Here is a 15,949-nt window from a genome sequence, read left to right as displayed (position 1 = left end):
CTTCCTTCAGTTTGACATGAAAACAGTTTGTTACCTGCTGCTCCATGTTGCTTCATGAGCTTCGTTTCACAGAATAAAGTATCTTCATGTTTCCATCCAGATTGAGAGATAATATTATGGAACCTGAATGGCTTCCTGTCCTCTTCCAAGGCTTTCTGTGGAAATCTGGTCTCATCAGGAGTGTATCAGTCAAAACTATCAAGATAACACTGCGTGTGTGTGTGTGTGTGTGTGTGTGTGTGTGTGTGTGTGTGTGTGTTATGTCGCCACATAACCAGTGCTGCCAGTAATTTCTTGTTTTCCGATTATTCTTTTGACTATTTTGATTCTTTGGCAAAAAATGGGCTTATCTAAATGACTTGTTATAAAGGATTGAGCTGGTGCTACATAATTTGTGTTTATTAATTCTTTTAGTACAACCCAGGCGCCAACCTCCGCTCATAAAACGGATGATGCTGGTTTCAAAAAGAGCCCCGGTCTCATTGGAAACCATTCAAAATGCTGATTTTCAGAGTGCAAATAAACATATAAAGTGCCCAGTTTCAGGACATATCTTGGTCTCTGCCACTAGTTTCTACAACCTGCTGCTTCACCAGACTCTGATTTTCACATAAATCATCTGCTGATTTTATATTACGAGTTAAAGTTTTGCATAAATGGCCCTATCACAGCGCCTCCTCTGTCCATGTGATGCGGTCACGTGACGGGCGGGACCAATCACATTTACATCTGGTTTCAAATGTTCAATATGGAAACGTCCTGCTGGACTGGCTGAAGTCTTCAGAACGGCGGTTGGTGAACGCTATGGGTGACGTCACGAAAGGTCCATTTATTTACGATCTGTGGTACAACCTGAGGCGTCGGGATTTAAACTCTCACCTGTTCCATAACAAATGGACTTAATGATCTCACTGTTTCATTATTTATCATATTTTGACTGTGTCTAATCCTCTTGTTTTTGGCCACATCTTCAGCAGCTCCACTGTGTTTTCCTTCCTCGTGCTGGTGCATTGTGGGTCTGCTGCAGTGTAACAGTGCGCACAGACACCTGTTGACCTGAAGAACTCGCATATTTTCTACGCTTTTGTGCTTTTTCAAGAAAAACAGTGAGTTGACTTATTTTCATCGACAATTTGGACTGAGTGTAGTTGCAGTGTGTGGTGGAGGACCTGCAGGAGCTTCTTCGCCAGTACAGAACGGTTTGAGGAGGACTTATTCCAGCGTTTAGGCTTTACAGCGTGTTCACTGCATAGTTGAAATGACGACATGGATAAATGTTTGGACCAAAAGTGAAAGTGTGTTGGTCCGCTGGGACGCTGTGACATGTGTTCCTGTGCATGTATTACACACATGCGCATGCACGTGCGCGCCTCGTGGCTCCGCCGCTTGTGTGAAGGCGAACGGATATATTTAGGTTTTGTCTGAGCAGCAGTTTTCTGCCGTCCTGCTGCCGAAGAGCGATTTGCTGAAAAGATGTTTTGTGTTATTAGGAGGCGTGCAGGCGTCTGAATAATGCATCCCGAGCGCCGCCTCGTTACGCCAGCCGGCGTGGTAATGCTGAAGGCCGGGCGCTCCAAAATGGCACCATAATGCGTCCTTCTGAATGCCGTTAAATATACATGAGGCGCGAAGTGGCTTCCTCTGTGAATCACATTAAGCACAACAGCAAAAAGCAGCGGCGAGGTTCTGAGGACTAAAGACATTTATTTATTCAGGTGCTGGCTGGGATCTGCATGGTCAGCACTCCGCTCTCCAGAAGTTGGCTGCTCAGTCTTCTTCATTAGCTGTGTGAAAATGTAAAATAATTTTAATGCAAAAAATGACAACAGATGAAAGATGAAAAGCAAACAAACACTGAGGAAGAGTGTTTTTAACCACTGAGAATGCTTCCAAAGATCCACATTCAGAAACAAGAAGAGGAACAACAAGACGAAGAGGTGTATGGATCCAAACTCCCCAAATCCAATGATCAGACCGGGAAAAACGGAATTAACTCACAAAAGAAACAACCAAACAAAAAGAGTGATGCATGAGATGCCATCATGAGTGAAAGGTCAAGGCTAGGCTAATAGGCTAGCTACTGTCACTTAAACTCACTCTGAAAATTTCCCAGTTTAACATGGATCAGAACTGTTTTTCTCATTGCCAGCTGCTTAAAATCACCATGAAGATCCAACTGCTTGAACCGTTCAGACACCAGAAGCTCTCCATTTGAGACGCCAGAACCTGAGCCCTAACCTCTTCTATCTTTTCTAAATCTTCATCACATCATTTAAAAGGACTTTGAGAGAGGAAGCTTCCCAGATCTGCCTTTCAGGCTGTGTTTTCACTGTCAGGGAGCGCAGCCAGGCTTGTTGCTGGAGGAGGTGGGCAGAGAGTTGTTGGACGGATCCGTCTCATATTCTCCAGCGTTCGCGGGGCCGAGCCCTCCAGTTATTATGATAATGATGGAGCGCTGCCATCGGCGCTCGCTGCCCATTGTAAAGCTAAGCTCTCCATAATCTGCACGGGGGGCGCGTCGCCATTTGGACTGCATGCAGATAGACAGATTTGCAGCGGTTAAATATAGGCTAGGCTATGGATTTGAATGCTAATGATGATGCTGGAGGTGTTTTCCGACACCGGTGGACATTAAAATGATAATGTGGCATCTGCTAACCGACTGCCCTTTAGTTTAGATAAATATAGTTCCGGGTCACTCCCTCAGCTCCCGCATTACAACAGATTCCACTGAAAAAGTCAGGAAGTGTGGAAACGTGGTGATAGCTGGTGCCAACCCGCCTGCCGCCCCTCTGCTCGTCTCCTAGCTGGTGCTGCCGGAGTACTCCATCCATGGACTCTTCTGCATCATGTTCCTGTGCGCCCAGGAGTGGCTGACCGTGGGCCTCAACATCCCCCTGCTCTTCTACAACACATGGAGGTAAGTGAACCGCCCATCACACACCGTGTGCGTGTGTGTGTGTGTGTGTGTGTGCGTGCGTTTGTTCAATATGTTCGGTTATCTTCGGTGTTTCACTGTTCTTATACTCCAACAACCTTCTCTAATCAGAAAAGGCATCCATATACTCTATGCTGGTTTTCTTGGCGTTTGGACCATCAAACTGTGATCTTTTCTAAAAGCAGTGGATAATGAAGCAATTCTTTGGTTTTAAAAGTTCTTGCTGGTCAACACGCTGAGATCTGACAGACTGACAGATTAAAATATCTGTTTAGGGGCAGCACAAGGGTGTTCGACACTAAATGATGCCTTCAACACAACACAGAGACGATCATAATGTCTTCAGGTAGAGTCTGTAACCATTGGGAAGATATGGCACGAAGAATTAAATGATCTTTATGAAGTTTGCAGGGCAAAGACCAGGCAGTTGATTTGTTGATTGGCAGATAAGTCATGGGTGGAGTTGTTTTGTTCGGCTAGTTCAAGCTAACAAGCTTCATTCCCTGTGGATTATTCTGAACTGCAGCCTTTCTGGAAGTTGTAAGCACTGATTCAAACACATATTCTGTCTGAATTAGAGCTTAACGTTGGTGTGAGGACATCTCAAAGTAGAAACTGTAACAGAAGTGGAGACTTCAGAAGGATAACAATGATCTGAATCACTCAACCCACCGAAGATTGGTTCAGGAGGAAGAAATGGAGGTCTGGATCGAGGAACAGAAACAAACACACCAGATTCCAGTCAGTTTGAATTGTTGGAGTGAAGATTTGATAACAGAGAAAGTCTCCAAACAAGTGAGATGACTGAGGGGTTAAAACATCCTGGCAGTGGACTGCTGAATGATTAGAACATCCAGAACAAGTTGACTTGAACCACGAGATTGTGGATCTGTTGATTAAAAATATCATGACCATGTTTTCAAGGCATTCTTTTGAAGTGGGTCTCCCTGTAACTGTAGGGGTTTTACCATTTCCCATGGGTGCTATGTGTCTTTTTTTATTACAGAGTATAGACAAAAAAAACAAATTCTAGTTCTTATGTTCTTATGTGAACATGAACAAAAGTCTGACCAACATTAGCAAGACCTAACATACTAAATACTCCTATTATACCAACTCCGTGTCTCCTCTTCAGTGTTTGGAGAACTCAAAGTTTTTATCGATTGACCAACACGAGACTGTGATCGTCTGCATAGACTGACAATATATAAATAGAATATACATGTGTGAACGAAGAGGGCCCTGTTGAATTTATATCCCAGCACTAATGACACAATTTTGGATCACTATTTGGATGCTGAACACAGAGAAGACGAGCCATGCTGCTGGCAGTATGTGCATGTACTGGAAATAGAATACAGCTGTGGACTAATGAAAAGGTTTAGAGCAATATGAAGTGTAATAAAGAATCTGTTCAAATGAAGAGTGAGGCCATCTACAGGCCGATAATTACCTGATCCAGAAGGGCATGGCACATGTTTTTGGGGACACTTCAGCTTCTGCTTGAGTATTTTATTGGATTTGCTTGTTATTTTTTCCCCAAAGAGAAACAAAGAGAGAAAAGAGGCTCCCAACGAGGAGGATGCACTCAGTCGGCTCTCTGATGGAAATGTACAGTTAAAGCAAGTGTTTGAACACTTCAGCGTCTGAAAAATGGGTCAGCAGTCAGTGATCCTCAGATTTATGTGGGTGCTCCTCCTCTTCCTCCTCTTCCTCCTCTTTCATCTGTTGTTTCTTTGTTGCTGGTCGGTGAGTTGGATGTGGACCGCTGGCAGATGATTGGTTCAGCCTCATGTCTCAGCTGGTTGAAGAAGGAGAGAAGAGAGGGAAGAGGAGAAAGGACAGAGGAGAGGAGAGAAAAACATCTTGCTGTCTCATTAGCTGGAAACGACGCCAGATGCCCACCGGCTACGACTGCTGCAGCTGAGAGATGAGAGGAAAGAGGGAGCATGGAAAACAGAGATTAGAGGACGAGAAAACTGAGCAGGAAGAACGGGAAAGATATGGAGAGAGAGAGAGAGAGAGAGAGAGAGAGAGAGAGAGAGAGAGAGAGAGAGAGAGAGAGAGAGAGAGAGAGAGAGGGCTGCTGTGTCTGTATGCAGATTTATTCATCCTCTCTGAATGTTTACCTGGTGACTTTCAGCAAAGAAAAAATATTTGAGGATTTCTTCTCTGAGAGTCCAGATTGACAGATTGAAGAATTCACACTCAGCTTGTTTGTGAAGAATTGTTCAGCCTCACTGAGCACCGAAGCATGGCTGCATGTGTGAAGGGCTCAGACACCCAAATGAAACCATGACAAATAATTTCCCATCCATTCAGTAAAAAACAAAACAAAAAAAAAACAAACAAAAAAATCTATTTGTCCATCCATCCATCCATCCATCCATCCATCCATCCATCCATCCATCCATCCATCCATCCATCCGTCCATCCTTGTGATGGAACATGGAGTTTGTTATGAATAATCCACGATGATCACAGAAGTTCAACAACAGCACTCAGAGGACTCTGTAAGACTCTGGAGTCCAGTGGCAGGCCCTCTTCCAGCCCTCTTCCAGCCCTCTTCCAGGACCTCACCCACTCGCTCTCCCAGTCTGGCTCCAGGAGTGGGTCCTGGTGACCCTTGTCCAGGTAACCTGGGTACAAGATCTTCTGTGTCTCCTAATCTTTGAGTTTGGAATGTGTTTGTTTGTCCCTTCACTCTGGACCTGTCCGGCCTGGGCGGCCTCACCAGGACCATGAGCTCCAGCTGGTAGAGCTCTGAAGGCCACTAGACCGCTCAAGTCCTTCCATCTCTCATTCCATCACTTCATTTGACCGCTCCGTTCATCGCTTCATTTCAGGATCGAAGTAAAGCAGCCGAACCGGACAGCTCAGTGTGACAGGAGCAGTCAAGCTTTTCTCCCAGTGTCCTCTCTGCTCTTCTTTGTGTTGGATTGTTGGAATCAGCTGACTCAGGTTTAATTGTGAGGCTGTCGGCTGGCAATTAGCTGAACCACGATACTTTGGGACCATGAGGTTTTGTCTATCTCTCCTGTGGACCAAGCACAGTATCTTCTACATTCATGATTTTACATTGTGATCAGTGTTCTTCTTCAAAGTTTGTTGACGTTTTGAAGGGACTGGAAGCAGCCGGACTCTTGATCACCAACAGTCATATTTAGTTGAATTGTGCTGTGTTTTCCTGTGATGTGGATCCCCTCTTGATAGGTCATGGGTCTTGGAAGATGTCTGTGTTTAGCAAAATTAAGGCAATTTCAGTGTTCTGAATGAGACTTTCCCTCATATATGACTGGATATCTGCAGCTGCACCATCTTAGAAGCTGGGGACAGAATCAATCAGGGTTTGACCTCCATAAATATTCTGTACAGGTTGCATTCTGTTTGTTCTTTTAAACTGCAACATCAGACCTGAAAATAAAACAGTGAGACAGAGCTGTCTTGTATGCAGAAAATAATATTAGATTGGAACAGCAGAAGTAGAGTTGGATGCTCCCAGTCTGAGCAGTATTTGTGGATTCGGCTCACATCATCAGAATCAAATGAAGCGTCTGTGGCCAAATCATTCTCGCAGTCTGCTTTCATCTCCGTCCACATCTACAGATGTTTGATGTATCCCCGGCATGAGTGCCAGTGATGGTGAAAATCATTCAGACCACCTCAAACAACCTTTACTGATGGCTTGACCGTTGTTTTGGCCTTCGTGTTGGAGCATGACGCCTCCACTGACCCTCAGACATGAAGCAGATGTAGCGCCAGGAGATGTAGCGACAGCTGGTCCAATCACTGACGCTTAAAAAAAGAAGAAAGTTCTGCCATATTAAAATCTCACAATATGTACATGTGGGAGTGTGCAGGGAAATCCAGAGACGCTCTCCAATGTTGAGCTGCAGCTCCTCCAAAAGCTGTGGACGCCAGCTGAAGGCTTCACATTCTGCGTGTGTGAGTGTGTGTGTGTGTGTGTGTGTGTGTGTGTGTGAGTGTGTGTGTGTGTGATTTTTCCACATTGAATGATATATGATGTGTTTGAAGCTTGTTCTGTCCCAGGTTTCTTTATGAGTTTTTTTGTTCCAGACCGTTGAATTTTCTGACGGTACACTTCAGTAAACTGGGTTTCCCTCATCTTCAGCCATTCACTCATGGATCTTCTGCAGAGTTACATGGGATTTGAATTCATTGACAAAACCTTTGTGTTTCCCCTCAGGATACATTTTCAGTGCATTGCTGCATATTTCATCCATGCATGAGGCATTAACCAGCAGAAACGTACATTATAAAGTACTGATACTATTAAATGTACAATCATTTCAAAGCCCTGAGCGACCGGCGTGCATGAGTTTACATACATGATGTGTAAACCATCAGTCAGTCGGTTCAGGACCGCACAGGCCACGTTGCATTACGACAGGATTCCTGGGTACACTCCGAAAAACCCCTGAAAACATCATGTCACCCTACAAAATAAGGAAACCCAGCAACATCTGTTTTCATGCAGCTGGCCTGTTACTGTGATGACAGTGAAGTTTGCTGGTCTGAATCAGCTCTGGAGGGAGTTAGCGGGTTAAAAGCAGGTGAAGTGAGTGTGATTCGGCACATAAAGTGATTTCCCAACGCAGCAGGCAGCAGCAGCAGCAGCACTCTTCTATTGTCTTGTCTCAGATTTTCCTCTGACTGTATTTATAAAATGATTCTCGGTGGAGTGTGTGAGTCCCAACCCGGCTCCGCCATGAATCAGTTTTCTGTGTCTCCGTGACACTTCAAGAAGACGGCTGATTATTCTCATAAATAAAGTTTCTATCAAAAGCAAGGCAACACTCTCAGCAGTTCAGTCGCCAGGCATTAGTGGACAGATTGGAAATGTCAGATATCCAGAACACCTTCTGTGCTGCTGTAGATTTAATTCACTGCCTGAGCCGACGGGATTCAAACCTTCATGTCACCTCACCACTCATCCCTTACAGAGCTGCAGACCTGGGTTAAAGCCAATTTGAATACTTCTTCAAATCCTGAGTTGTGTTGGGTTCATCCGGTCGGGTGCAGGCAGCGTCCAGCACCCTGACCCACTTTAACCCAGGGGACGTTTTGCTAAACCTGCCCTCCGTTTCTTCAGGAGCAGGACTCACACCGATGATATGCAGAGTAGATGATCACGAAAACCACAACTATACAACACGAGGAATGATTTCCTTCATGTTTCGGTGAAACAATCTCGAGCTGGTTACTTCTAACTTCTGCCACTTTCTGCCTCGTTCATCGCTTATTTCTCTCCAGTTCATGGATTAGCATTTAGCTTAAACAGGCATAAAACCATTGAAAGATACGACTAAAACAACTGAAGGTAGTATAAAAGAGTGTAACACAACAAAGCTAATATTGGAACGGTCAGATTTCACAGCAGATATGAGAACTCCTGTGCTGGACTGGTTTGATATTATCTGTTGAAAGACAGCTGACAGGACGTTCACTCTGGGGGGACAGGTTTACCTAAAGGTCTGTTTCCACCATTGCATGAGGTCGTTTCCTTCCAAACTCATCATGCCATCTTTTTCCATGCTATCCTCCCCCCCTCCCGTCTCGTCCCATCACCCCCCTCCGACCCGCCCCCGCCCCGTGGTCTGGAACGGGTCAACTACCCGTGGTGTGGTCTTTGCCCCCTGTGGCAGGTACTTTCACTCCCCAACGGACACCAAGGAGCTGCTCTACGACCCGGCGTCCGTGATGAACGGCGACACGCTCAAGTTCTGCCTGAAGGAGGCCTGGTGCAAGCTGTCCTTCTTCGTCCTGTCCTTCTTCTACTATCTCTACTGGTGAGCGGGCAGCGTCAGGCGGGGGCCACATGTAAAGATCTGACGTTAATCTGATTGCTAGATAGAGACGGTTAGACTGTTAGAGAATGCCAGAAACATTGGATCGACGCCACTTCACGCTTGTTCAAAGCAGCCGATGAAGAGAAATGGTTTGATTGGTGACATGGTGACTCCATTCGATCTCTCTTACCAGGTTTCTTTAACTGGGTTTGATTTCCCAGCTCTGTTGAGGCTAAGCGAGTGCAAATCAATGAATAAAGCAACCATTTCTCTGGCAGTCACATGCAAGACCTTCTCTAGGGTTGTCAGATTAGCTGTTTTCATAGGCTGATGCTAGTGCATGTGATGTTAGGAGAATCTGATTCTTTACTTCATTGACGAGCACCACCATAACGTTTAGGGTGGATGGGCCGTTCAGGGTCTTTAATGCCTAACCAGGTAATGCCTAGCACTACATACTCTGTCAAATGTTTCTTGATGTTTCTGCTAAAATCTGCTACTGTGTGAGATTTTCCTGTCACTGTCCTGACGATGCTGTTATTAATCCCTCGGATTCTTGTTCCATGGATCATGTGGTGCTGCAGTGTGTGGAACCTGGAAATATCCCTCTAATAGCTCTTATCAATGGGAACACTTAAAGGTACAATCCTTACATTTTTTGACTTTTTATTCTGTGGTTGTGAGTTGGGGCAAAGCAGCGGAGGCCACATGACCACCTCAGGACTTCGTAACGTCTCTTCATCTGGACGTGTTTTCCAGAGTCAGTCATTGTTGATCCGTTGATCCGTCTCCGTCGTGGTCATGTGGCTCAGTGTTTGAAGGTGTTGAACGAAGGCTAGCTCAGAATAATCAGACAAGCCGACGAAGGATTGCAGCTTTAACATGGAGTTGTTCTTGTATGTGTGTGATAATGCTGTGATGAAACATTCACCGTGGAGAGGGTGTGTTCTCAGGCACGCCGTTCAACCGCAATGTTCATCACAACAATACCGCACAGGTAGAAAAGCAACATCATGAGTGAGTCTTAAGCTGTTTGATGACAGCATTTCTATTTAATGTAAAACTGCTGTTACGATGACGTTTCCTTCAAAGTGTCAACACATAACCACATCCCCAGCGTGGAGGCGGAGGGGAATGCTTTAGCTTATAATTGCATTAGGCAAGTATAAGGTAAAGCAATTTGGCCTCCCCCAATGAAGTGAACTGTTCTGTGAATGCAGGTCATGTGGAACGAAGCCATTCTGTCTGGAAATGTTTAAGAAGCCCCTGAAAGCGAGACGTTTCTCTGAGAGCAGCAGGGTTTCAAACCACCTGTTAAGTGTGGTGAGATGACAGGATGCTCCCTCCTGGCATGGTGCAGTCAAATCATTCAAAAGACACGCAGGGACGATTTTCTGTCATTGCTTTTATGTACTGCTTTCATTCCCATGCATTCCTGTGTAGCATATCGACGGCTTGCTGTGGCTTAAAGGGACGTGACCATAACGGTTCATGTCACTGACTGTGTGAAGATGATTCTTTATAATTTTATTCCACTTGTGTTTCATGAAAAATGTAATCCTCACTGTGACAAACAGTGAGCAGATTTAAAACTGGAGCGCTGGTTAAAAGACACTGGGTGGATGTTAGAGACACTGGGTGGATGTTGTGGACACTAGCTGGATGCTGCAAACACTTGGTGGATGTTGTGGACACTGGGTGGATGTTAGAGACACTGGGTGGACGTTAGAGACACTGGGTGGATGTTAGAGACACTGGGTGGATGTTGTGGACACTAGATGGATGTTGTGGACACTGTGTGGATGTTGTGGACACTGGGTGGATGTTAGAGACACTGGGTGGACGTTAGAGACACTGGGTGGATGTTAGAGACGCTGGGTGGATGTTGTGGACACTAGATGGATGTTAGAGACACTTGGTGGATGTTGTGGACACTGGGTGGATGTTGTGGACACTGGGTGGATGTTGTGGACACTAGATGGATGTTGTGGACACTAGATGGATGTTGTGGACGCTGGGTGGATGTTGTGGACACTGGGTGGATGTTAGAGACACTGGGTGGATGTTAGAGACGCTGGGTGGATGTTGTGGACACTGGGTGGATGTCGTGGACACTAGATGGATGTTGTGGACACTAGATGGATGTTAGAAACACTTGGTGGATGTTGTGGACACTAGATGGATGTTGTGGACACTGTGTGGATGTTGTGGACACTGGGTGGATGTTAGAGACACTGGGTGGACGTTAGAGACACTGGGTGGATGTTAGAGACGCTGGGTGGATGTTGTGGACACTAGATGGATGTTAGAGACAGTTGGTGGATGTTGTGGACACTGGGTGGATGTTGTGGACACTAGATGGATGTTGTGGACGCTGTGTGGATGTTGTGGACACTGGGTGGATGTTAGAGACACTGGGTGGATGTTAGAGACGCTGGGTGGATGTTGTGGACACTAGATGGATGTTAGAGACACTTGGTGGATGTTGTGGACACTAGATGGATGTTGTGGACACTGTGTGGATGTTAGAGACGCTGGGTGGATGTTGTGGACGCTGGGTGGATGTCGTGGACACTAGATGGATGTTGTGGACACTAGATGGATGTTAGAAACACTTGGTGGATGTTGTGGACACTAGATGGATGTTGTGGACACTGGGTGGATGTGGACACTGGGTGGATGTCGTGGACTCTTGGCCCTCAAAGCGGTGACCTCAGCACTCATCTTGACCTTGCACCATCTTGCTTCTCCATCTCGCTCCACCCGTCCGGCTGCAGCTCATATTGGACTCATCTGCTGTTTGGAGACGACTGGAAAGAGAGGCAGCGGCAGCAGTAGAGGTACTGACACTCCTCCACCTCCAGACCCTTCCAGACCCCGTCCTGACCCTCTCCAGACCCCGTCCTGACCCTGTCCAGACCCCGTCCTGACCCTGTTTAGAACCCATCCAGACCCTGTTTAGAACCCATCCAGACCCCATCCTGACCCTGTTTAGAACCCATCCAGACCCCTTTAGACCCCCTCCAGATCCCCTCCAGACCCCTTCCAGACCACCTCCAGGCCCCGTCCAGACCCCATCCAGACCCCCTCTTCCAGACCCCGTCCAGACCGCCGCCCGGTCAGGTCCAGCTCCAGCACCTTCAGGAAGCGTTGAAGGATCTAAGGCTGCTTCAGTGAGCGTGGCTGGATGATCAGGCCTCGGAAACCTTCCCTCTCCATGTCGATCCACCACTGCTCCCCTGAAAACTAACTCACCCGCCTGCACCCGTGATCTCCTGACCCTACTCACACACACACACACACACTGTGCATGAGCTTCCAGATGCACAGGCCGGCTCCACTCCGCTCACCTCCACCTGCCTGGGCGCTCGGTGCAGCTTCGTGCTTGGTGTTGATGATCTGGCTGTACTGTATCGTGTAACTCGTGTCTTTGTGTGTCTGGAGGACCGAAGCAGAGGCTCAGAGGGCGTCCAGATGTTGAGTCCAGCGTCACACAGTTGTTTATCTCCAGTTTTCACACATCGTGCACACACTGTGGTTAATTGCCATAAGCAGCCAGGCGAGCAGATGTTTCCACTACTGATTCACCGGCGCCACTTTTTGAAGGGCGCTGCTGACCCAGACAGCCTCTCTGTGAGGGATCGGGCCCGAGACCTGGTACCGGTGTCGGTGTGGTTACACTGCTAGTTTCCACACATGCCTGAAATAAGACAGAATTTACTTTGGAACAAATCAGATTTAGCTCCTGAGCTGAGCCACGGTCCCTCCTGACCCTCGGAGTCCGACCCCGGCCCTCCGACCTCTCACCTCCTCCGCCTCTCTCTCCACCAGCGCTTCGATCACAGGGATGCTGTGTGACGAGTGGCTCCACTAACAAACACCTTCCTCCCTCTTCTTCTCTGCTCTCTCAGCGTGCTGCTGTACGGTGCTGCCGTGTCCTGTAGAGCTAACACACACACACACACACACACACACACACACACACACACACACACACACACATACACACACACACACACACACACACGTTGTGTTTCCCACTCTTTTGGGGACATTCCATTGACTCCCATTCATTTCTAGCCCCTTACCCTAACCCTAACCCACACCAAAACAAAGCGCAGCCCTAAAGAAATGTTTTTGCCCTTTTACTTTTTTCAGTAACAACAACATGGTCAAGAAAACACTGTTTCCCTTCATGGGGACCCAAGAAATGTCCCCACAAATGACATTGTGCCTGGTTTTACTATGTTCTAGGGACATTTTGTCCCCACGACCATATGAAACACACACACACACTGGCTCATTAACTAGACAGATGTTGGAAGCAAGTGAAACATGAAATGAGCCACATCTGTCTCTGAAAGAGAGAGAGCATTAGAGCGAGGCTTCACGCAGCCTGAGGCTGCATCGTGAGTCTTCTCACTGCGATATTTAAAAGGATCGATTAACAGAAGGAGCAGTCATACAGTCATTTTAAAGACGTCGGCAGTGATAAACAGATGTTGTAATTCCACTCTGTTCCACTAGGTGGGGTAGTGAGTCACTCTTCTTTGTTGAATTAACTCAGTGCTGCCACCCAGTGGTAAAAGGCTCCATGAGCAGGTTCAGTATGTGAGAGTTACAGTTGGACTGTACCTGTGTCGGTGTTCTTCTAGCAGACACCGCCTGTCTCCAAACCAGACACAGTTTTCAGTGATGCAGAAACGTGTTGTCACTCAGTTTCACTGACGTCACCGTGTTCGGCCAGCTGTAGGATTGGAAATGTTTGCTGGTGCGATGATTTGTTAACGAGCGGCCACACAGTGGAATTCATTCAAGTTATCAAACTTATTGGAGCGAATAAATCTCAGACATTCATCAGTTTTGACTATGGGTTAGGGTTAGGGTTCTCTAGACCTCTCAGACCCCCCCCCCCCCAGCAGCAGACCTGGACTACAGGACCTGGTGGAACATTATGGTTCAGGATGCTGCTGATCTGCTCCGTCCACGTCGCAGCTCAGTGAGAAGAGCGTCACACCTCCAGACTCTGTGTGTGTGTGTGTGTGTGTGTGTGTGTGTGTGTGTGTGTGTGTGTGTGTGTGTGTGTGTGTGTGTTGTTTCAGTGTTCTCCTGCTGAACCTCAGCTCATCCCTGTTCATCCTGGAGCCTGCAGGCAGAAGCAGGCAGAATCAGGCCGTCCTCCTCGTCAGAGCTCCAGACTCTAAACCGTGCGCTCGGCTTGCTCCTCACCTGCTCATCGTCACATGACGCTCATCAGCTTTGCTTCTTCTGTTGCATTCAGTGGCAAATTTTATTTTATTTTTCCCAGAAAACCTCAAGGACATAATTATAACAAAATAGAGACATGCCAGGATGGATTGTGTTTTTTTTTTTTTTTTAATTCATGATAAAAAGCTGTAAAATCTAGGTTTTAAATACTCAGTGTTTAAATATGAAGTTGGTGTTTTTTAGAATTTTTCAGTGGGTTGTAAAAGTATTGATCATCCTTTTCCACATGTCGTCACATTACAACCACAAATGTATTTTATTGGACTTTATGTGACACAGTGTGAAGTGGAGGGAAAAAGATTCAAGCTTTTCAGAAGTTTATTAAAGATTAAAAATGTTTCAGCTATAAACCACAGCTGAAGTGTTTTGGGGTCTGTCTCTCCAAATGATCGACATCTCCTCACTGAACGGTGTGTAAACTGTCAGACTGGGCGGAGAGAGGTTCCACTTCACCTTCTGTTCTCTCACATCAGATCCAGCATTATTTCTGACTGTCATGTGACAAAGAGTGGATCAATACTTCTGCAAGTCACTGAATGTTTTTGGTAATTTATTTTCCTGATATATTTTTTAAAGATTTGAGGAAATGAAGATTGGATAATGTCAGAGCTAATAGAGCAGCCATACCTGATCACAACACGAGGAAATGTGACATAAAAGTCAGCTTGTGTTTGTGGGTTAACGGTGCAGAACCAAGGTGTTCAGTTAAATTCAGTCCAACTTTATTTTTACAGCGTAGAAGACAACGCAGACGTTTCAGGCACTTTTACAGAGAAAAATCCAACAAAAACACAGTTTAAGTCCTTGTAAAGAGTCTCACTCGTTGTAAAGACAGGATAAGACTGAAAAAAGACAGAACCTCCCAGGGAGGTGAAATAAAGAAGTCCACTTTCACGTTGGCGTAGCAAACAGAGCGACTTTGATCCTGCGAGCAGCTGAAACACCAGACGAACCAGCAGGGCAGCAAACTGTGGATCAGTCAAATCCAGCAGATGTGGTTTCTCGTGTGTTCTTTGTCATTTGTGAGCTGGTTGTCCGATCCCGTGCTCGTGGACTGACCTGCCACTTCCTGTTTGTCCCTCTTGTGTTGCAGTATGATCTACTCCCTGGTTACCTCATAACAACTGATTTATCAGCAAACTGAGGGGAGCTCAAACGCCTGCGGACACATTTCATACCACACGTTTAAACCTAAAGAAGAAAAGCGACGCTGGGTTTGCTTGTTTTTTTGCTGTGAAGCCAAACGGTTCGCTCTGCCGGGGGCGGAGCTTCTCTTGGCGCTTCGCCTCGGAACCAGAAGAATGGACGATCCTCCACTGTATATAAAGCACTGAATCTACTGTTTACAGCTCATAGTGGGACCCCAGTTAATCACTGCCTGGCTAGCACACACACACACACACACACACACACACACACACACATGCACGCACACACACACACACTATCCTCTGGAGCTGACTCGTCGTAGCGTGGCGACGGCGCCGGCCCAGAGGATGAAGAGCACAGTAGCGTTTGCACAGTTTGTCTCAGGATAAACCCGGTGAAGCACTGCCCCCCCGCCCCGCCCGGCCCCCCCCGGCCCCGCCCGGCCCCCCCGCCCGGCCCCGCCCATCATGGCACAGCTCGCCACTCCTCCGTGGCTCCTCCTCCGTGCCTCACCAACCCGTAGCTTCTCTGGTGAGCCCGGCCGGAGGCGGACAGGTGAGACGGACCACACTGTACAGAAAAGAGGAAACACTCTCCAGGAGGACCAGGTCTCCGGCCATACACCACTTTGTACTGACACTACCACCTCCCTACACACACTCACACACACACACACACAGTCCGCGACCTGTGGGACCTTCTTCTGAACATTTCGTGAATGGCTTTTGTGACGTGTGATTTTCGGTGTATTCTTTAAAGGGGGCGTGGTCTACCCGGGCTCCCG

General features: G+C 46.9%; 1 protein-coding gene across 4 annotated transcripts in view; it reads left to right on the top strand.

Annotated features, from left to right (window-relative positions):
• Nucleotides 1-15,183, top strand: part of cnih3 (cornichon family AMPA receptor auxiliary protein 3) — a 58,415-nt gene extending 43,232 nt beyond the window's left edge. Inside the window, exons 4-7 of one of the 4 annotated variants that reach the window (XM_030109987.1) lie at nt 2,808-2,920; nt 8,602-8,748; nt 9,333-9,388; nt 15,110-15,183. In XM_030109987.1, the coding sequence (XP_029965847.1) occupies nt 2,808-2,920; nt 8,602-8,748; nt 9,333-9,360 (288 nt within the window). In that variant the 3' untranslated portion in view covers nt 9,361-9,388; nt 15,110-15,183. Of the gene's footprint in view, nt 1-2,807; nt 2,921-8,601; nt 8,749-9,332; nt 9,389-11,525; nt 11,557-15,109 lie in introns of those variants that run through there. The other 3 variants (XM_030109988.1, XM_030109990.1, XM_030109989.1) reach the window with 3 other exon arrangements.
• Nucleotides 15,184-15,949: the final 766 nt, after the last annotated feature.

This window comes from Salarias fasciatus, chromosome 15, assembly GCF_902148845.1.
Source record: "Salarias fasciatus chromosome 15, fSalaFa1.1, whole genome shotgun sequence".
In the NCBI taxonomy this organism is placed as follows: Eukaryota; Metazoa; Chordata; class Actinopteri; order Blenniiformes; family Blenniidae; genus Salarias; species Salarias fasciatus.
Note: the sequence above shows the minus strand (reverse complement) of the source record. Positions and strands in the feature narration are given on the sequence as shown.